The sequence below is a fragment of the Nanorana parkeri genome, unplaced genomic scaffold (genome assembly GCF_000935625.1).
Source record: "Nanorana parkeri isolate BGI_ZX_2015 unplaced genomic scaffold, ASM93562v1 scaffold477, whole genome shotgun sequence".
Classification (NCBI taxonomy): Eukaryota; Metazoa; Chordata; class Amphibia; order Anura; family Dicroglossidae; genus Nanorana; species Nanorana parkeri.
The window spans coordinates 518962-525274 of NW_017306745.1; the positions used below are offsets into that span (position 1 = coordinate 518962).

The 6313-nt window shown below is 44.6% G+C and overlaps 1 protein-coding gene across 1 annotated transcript in view; it reads left to right on the forward strand.

Moving 5' to 3' along the window:
- Window positions 1–1135: 1135 nt before the first annotated feature.
- The window catches only part of LOC108790495 (serum paraoxonase/arylesterase 2-like), a 15629-nt gene continuing 10451 nt past the window's right edge, over window positions 1136–6313 (forward strand). The window contains exons 1-4 of the mRNA XM_018560760.1: window positions 1136–1245; window positions 2822–2892; window positions 5252–5307; window positions 5407–5575. Of these exons, the coding sequence (XP_018416262.1) occupies window positions 1181–1245; window positions 2822–2892; window positions 5252–5307; window positions 5407–5575 (361 nt within the window). The 5' untranslated portion in view covers window positions 1136–1180. The remainder of the gene's footprint in view (window positions 1246–2821; window positions 2893–5251; window positions 5308–5406; window positions 5576–6313) is intronic.

The window sequence follows — 6313 nt, forward strand, 5'->3', positions numbered from 1 at the left end:
AGCATTCTACTGGAAGTGCTGTTACTGGCAGGATCTCCTGATAAGAAAGTTTACAAACGATTTACCAAAAAAGTTTGCATTAGGAAGCAGCATGTGCCAAATACAGTATATACTGTACATACAGCTGTGTTCTCTCTCCACTCCCAGCCCAGTGATCTGACAATGAAAAAGCAACAGATGAGGACACCTGTCTGCTCACTCTGCTTTCTCTTCCTATCAGCATGTTCTTTATCAACTTATTTGCAAGCAGCTCAGCTGATAGACTTCTGATCCATCACATTCCTCTCCCAGTCCCAGAGTGCTGCTGTAAAGGAGAAGCATGAATTTGTGTCTTTTATATCTAACGAGAGTTCCTGAGAGGGGTTCTAATTCTTCCCCCATTCTGACCCAAACAAGAGAAAAGGTTTTGACTGGAGCTGGGCTTTAGGAATAATATTACATCTATTTTTTGTTGATTTTTGTTTATAGTTTGTTACTTTTTATGTATTTATTTAAAAGTCTCAAAATACATTCTTAGGCCATCCATTGAATCGTCCCAATCCTTTGAATAAGCTAAAATTTGGGCAGTGTGTGCCCCTTCGCCACCCTCTTTTTCAATTGATTTTTGCCAAAGGAGACGGTCCGATAATTCTTGCTGGAACAGTGAGTACAGCCAATCAGCTGACATAACCCGGCGGGGGGGAGGGGGGGTAGTGTTCCCCATCTTGAGTTTTTTTGTTTACTTAGCCCATGGTGCTGAGCAAGAAAAACCTCACAATGTATAGCCATCTTTATAGTAGGTGGCCCTTCCGGTTTGACAAACATCGATTACTCAATTGACTTTTGTCGAAAAAGCTGCAGCTACTGTTCGGTATTCTGACAGTGGCGTGCGCAGGCTGTCAGAATACAATAGCCACAGTCGAAGATTCATCCATCCACACTGCTTAGCGTGGAAGGAGCAATCTGTTCGTTTTTTTTTTCGCTCAGCCTGCAGACTGAACAAAAACAAAAATATGTTAGTGTATGGCCAGCTATCATGCAGGTCTTTGGAATTGTGACATGGATAGTATTGCCTCCAGGCTCCTGTGGATGTCACAGCCTCAGGGATTGTCACCGAGGCACCACCCTCAGTAACTGTCACAGCTCTCACCAAGCACAGTACAGGCAAGCTCTCGCTTAGTGCAGCACGGACATAGGCACAATGCTGAAATTAACCCTTCTCGGGATTATGTTGGGATTTCTGGGGGAACGAATATTTCAATTCAGGTAAATGGCATTCCTTATCTTTGTCTGTGTGGTGGAGGAAAAAGCTTTTCTACAATAACAAAGGTGACATTGTGTTACTTTTGCTCTATATAGACTTCTATAGGGATACTTTGTTGCATCATATGTACCTCAGCACTGCTTAGAGCCCTTTCACACGGGCATTCCGATCACATCTGCCTGTCAGTTTTTCAGATGGATCTGATCGGAAGCTCAATGTTAATCTATAAGCAGCCGAATTTAAACAGATGCATGTCCGTTTACATCCGGTTACCCCCGACCCAGCCAGGTCTGGAGTCTGGGGTGACAGACAAGCAGAACAGAATTCCATTTTGCCAAACCTGATTGCGTCAGGGCCAGGGGTAATCTGATGTAAATGGACACATGTCCACCTACATCTGACTTCCCATAGACCAACATGGGTCCGATAATTTACGTTTTTTCCCCATTGCAAGACATCTGTTCCAAACGGCTCTAATCAGCAGGTGGATCCATGCACAGACCCCCACCTGATCATAACTGAAGGTGTCCGTGTGAAAGGGGCCTTAGGCAGTGTCCTTTAACTTGCTGAGGCACTACAAATTCCAGCAGTTACAAAATGTAAAAGCTGGACTTACACCGCGCTGTAGTGAATACTGTTTCTTGATTCATCTCAGCACATTTCTAGAACCTGACCATGACTTAATGCCATATTGTTTTGTGTCATCGATCGTCTCAGTAAATAACGAGCTGTAGCTCGCGGTATACGGAGCTTAGGGTGATGGGAGGATGCTAGTTTGTGTCCTCCCGTTACCCTAAGGAGAACTATGGGGAAAAACCCTGACCCCATAGTTCTCCTTTAAGAGTAGCGGCCTGAGCGGCACTGATATAAAGCAATGGTTGTGGTGTTCTTTGTTTGCCATAGCAAATTGAAGTGTTGGGTACTGGTGCACATACTGCCCCATACTCTCATACTAAACATGAGGCTAACAGTGACAGAATGAAAAAAAGCCCTTGGCATAGTGGTGTCAATGGAAGGATAAAATGCCCGTGCATGGCAGTGAATAACCAACTTACAGACAAGATAGACAGGCTGGAGAGAGTATGTATAGGGTTAATGATAAGGAAGATAAAAAGGCATGCCTCCCTTCCTTTAGATATTCCTGAATATATATTGCAGCATCACAGCAGCCTCAGTATCAGACCTGACCTTTGTGCCCCAGATAAGTTCAGAGTGCTCATGGAGGATGAATCTGTGTGCAAATGTCGGATAACAGCAAAACAAATGACTCCAGCAGAATGGTAACAATAGCCAGAGCAGCCCATGTGCCTGCTATGGGGTCTGGGGTAGGATGGGGGCCCATTAGGTAAGCTATTAGTTAGGTTATAAGTTATGTAATGAAAACAGAAGGGTTTATTGTAATAATTTAATTAGAGTGTTGATGAGGGGGAGAAGGGGGGCAGAAGGCGAAATATAACCAGATTAAACTTTAGCTTTAAATAATACAGGCCTTTAAATTATACTATGCACGCTATTATGTTTGCGTTGGAGTATATTTATGTCTGGGAAGCTAAGCCCGATTATTTATTTTTTTTGCAGTCATAGAGCTGGTGTCTTTAGAAAGTTAGAACCTATTGATCTTCCCAACTGTCATCTTGTGAAAGGCAGTGGTATGTATGTGATAGTTTATTAACTTTTTTTTATTTGGGGGGGGTGTTGGATTTTAAATGATCTAATTTGTAAGTTCCCATACTATGTATAAAACAACTCATACCAGCACCTTCACATTATATGCATTATGTAAGCCGATGTTATCTGTCATCAGTCTTTTTAGAGGGAGAAGTGGTGCAGTTTAAGTGTGATATCAGTTTTACTAACAAGATGTCAGGAAAAAATATTGCAATAAGAACTTTTATAGCGGTGCTAGCAAAACTGCAGCTTGTGCTGTCTCTCGGTATGTGGTCACCTCATTGTTCAGAATAAGGGTGCAGGGATCTCAAGTCTCCCTGATGTTCAGGGAGTCTCCCTCTTTTAGATAGCGGCTCCCTGACGTCCGCGAGAGGTGTATCTACAGCCTACACCTTGTTGTTGTTGTTTTCCATAGGGTGGTAAGCAGTAAGAACCTCTGTCAGGTGTTTTATTTCTCTGGATTGTAGGTTGTGGAGCACTGAACTCTAAGCTCGCTGGAGGTTCCAAGTAAATCAAATGATCGTTTTAGTGTGAAAGCTCTCCACTGCCAGGAGGAGCCCCAACAGGGCCCCAAAGAGAGTCACCTTGTATGGAGTTAAAGGAGAACTATGAGGGGAGTGCTTTACACTCACCTCATAGTCCTAGCCGACCTGTGACAACGAGACTGTCACAGGTCGGCTCAGTAGATCGGGAAGTGAGCGAACACATACCGGCGTTCGCTCACCTCTCGATCCTGTCACGGCTCTCTGCCGTGACAGGGGAGGGGCTGGATTCCCCCCTCCCCGCTCCGATCCTCCAGCGCTGACTGGCGGAACGGACTGGGGAGGAGGCGGGTACAGCTGGCTCTGCCTCTAGATAGGCAGAGCCAGCTGTCAGTCACGCAGCTGGGCGGATCCCGGCACAATTGTCGGGATCCGCTTCAGCTGCGGCGTCTCAGTATACCATGAGCTGTAGCTCGCGTTATACTGAGCCTAGGGTGACGGGGGGACGCTAGTTTGTGTCCTCCCGTTAACCTAAGGAGAGCTATGGGGAAAAGCCCTAACCCCATAGTTCTCCTTTAAAGGATGAGAGAAAAAGACCATAGGGATCTGTTTAGATAGAAATTTTGAGCCACCAACAAACAGGCACATTATTGACATCTCTGAAAGGTCTTCTTCTCTGACTTTCAAGGTGATTCATTTACTTTCTAAGCGACTAATAGGCACATTATTGACCTCTATGAAAGGCCTCCTTCTCTGGCTTTGTCACACTTCCCTGTGTGATGATCCGGCGCCGGGTTTTACCTCCTGTCTGAGCTGCTTGGCTTCCTGCCAATCCACTCTGAACCTCTCCATTAAAAGTCCAGCTCACTTGTTCCCTACCGTTCGAGCAACGTGTCTTTACACTCAGCCGGACTCCCTGTTTATCACTTGCCTTTGTAATCCCTGCGGTTGCTACCACCTACCTTGTTCCCTGTGTGTCTGGATTCCCTCTTCCTCACAGTGAGATCCTGTACGTCCTGCAGTGGATTGACCATCAGCTTCTTCAGTTCTTGCACCTGTGCCTACTTGTGTGTCTGTGTATAGGCTTCAACCCTGCCTGCTGTTGTATCCAGCACCTTGGTGCTGCAACTAACCTTTATGTCTTTATGGGCGTGCTAGAGGGCCGCAACCTGGAATGTGTCCAGCAGCCAATCATCCTCACCATTAGAGGCTCTGTCGAACACCTGGCCCCTCTTAGAATCTACGCCTCTAGTGCGTCACCGTTAACGCACAGACACCTACTTCCTGTGTTTTCATCCCAGACCCCATTTTTTGCACGCTACTTTTAGTCATTTTGTGTGCCCCGGTCGCCAGACCGTGACAGGTTTTTAAGGTGATCTGTTGGTTTTCTAACCCACCAACAACAGGCACATTATTGACCTCTCTAAATGGTCTTCCTTTCTGACTTTCAAGTGATTCATTCACTTTCTAACCCACCAAAAAACAGGCACAATATGGATCTCTGAAAGACCTTCTTCTCTGGCTTTCAAGGTGATTAATTGGCTCTCTAAGCCACCAATAAACAGGCATGTTATTGACCCCTCTGAAAGGACCAGAAAGACCCAGGCATCTTGTGTTTATAGAAAGAGGCCAGATAAGCAAGCCTTTGTACAAATGAATGGCTATTAGTCATTTGTAAATATCTTTTAACTCGTTCGAAAAACTACAATTTTGGATCCATCCAAATCCCGTATCGAATTGACATCCAAAATCCCGAAAACGAAATAGCTAAAAAACCCAGGAATGAGACAAATGTTTTGCCGGCTTACACGTCTAATGGCTATGTTGTTAACAATGATTGCTATTTTTTATTTTACAGAGTGTGGCTCAGAAGACATTCATGTTCTTCCCAATGGACTGGCATTCATTAGCTCTGTAAGAACAACACTTGATATTTCTAAACTGATGCTCCCCAGCTAATATAATTAGTAGTTGTTTTCCAGGTATATCCTAATATGTTATATTTCTTTAAAGGGCCTGAAATTTCCTGTGCTAAAGAGCTTTGCACCCGACAGACCTGGAGAAATATTGCTGGTAGATCTGAACGATGACGTCCTTCACCCAGAACCACTACAGCTGAGTGAGGGCATTGATGCATCTTCATTTAATCCTTATGGGCTCAGTGTGTACATTGATGAGAGAGGTAAGAAGCTACAACAGAATTCTATTCTCCCTTCAGCGCCTTTCCCCAATCTGGTCCTGTGTGTGGTATTTAGGCTTTTGTCAGAAGTAGTTATTTTGGCTAGGGATGCACCAATATCGTTTTTTCGGTAACGAGTACCGATATTTTTATTTCGGTACTCGCCGTTACGGCATACAGATACCGGAAGTCGCATTAAGGAAGCCGGGCGTTGTGTAATGACTCACAGCCCGGCTTCCCTGTTAGCCGGGAAGCTGTCTCCATGCTCCCTCGTCACCAGATGACGAGGAAGCATGGAGCCGGCTGTCTGGCCAATCAGAAAGCTGGGGGGTGGGTAATGACTTGTCGCATGGCTTCCTAATTGGCCAGCTTCCTGTGTAATGACTCACCGCCCAGTTTCCTGATTGGCCGGAAAGCCGGCTCCATGCTATTTTTAGATTGTAAGCCCTCAGGGGCAGGGCCCTCCTTACCATCTTGTCTTGATTTGTATTGTGATTGTACTCCCGGCTTCCTGATACTGGAAGTTACTAGTATTCGTATCGGTACATCCCTAATTTTGGAAATGGAACATTGGGACATGACACATTTTTTACCGTAAAAAACATTTTGCGGGATTTAAGACTCTCAAGTTTGTTCATTAAACTGCTTAAGCAAAATGTTCAATTAAAAAAACATCTACTTTTTCTCTTTCTATTTCTTTCTGTATTTTATTTATGTACTCTAAAAGTAAAAACAAAACTG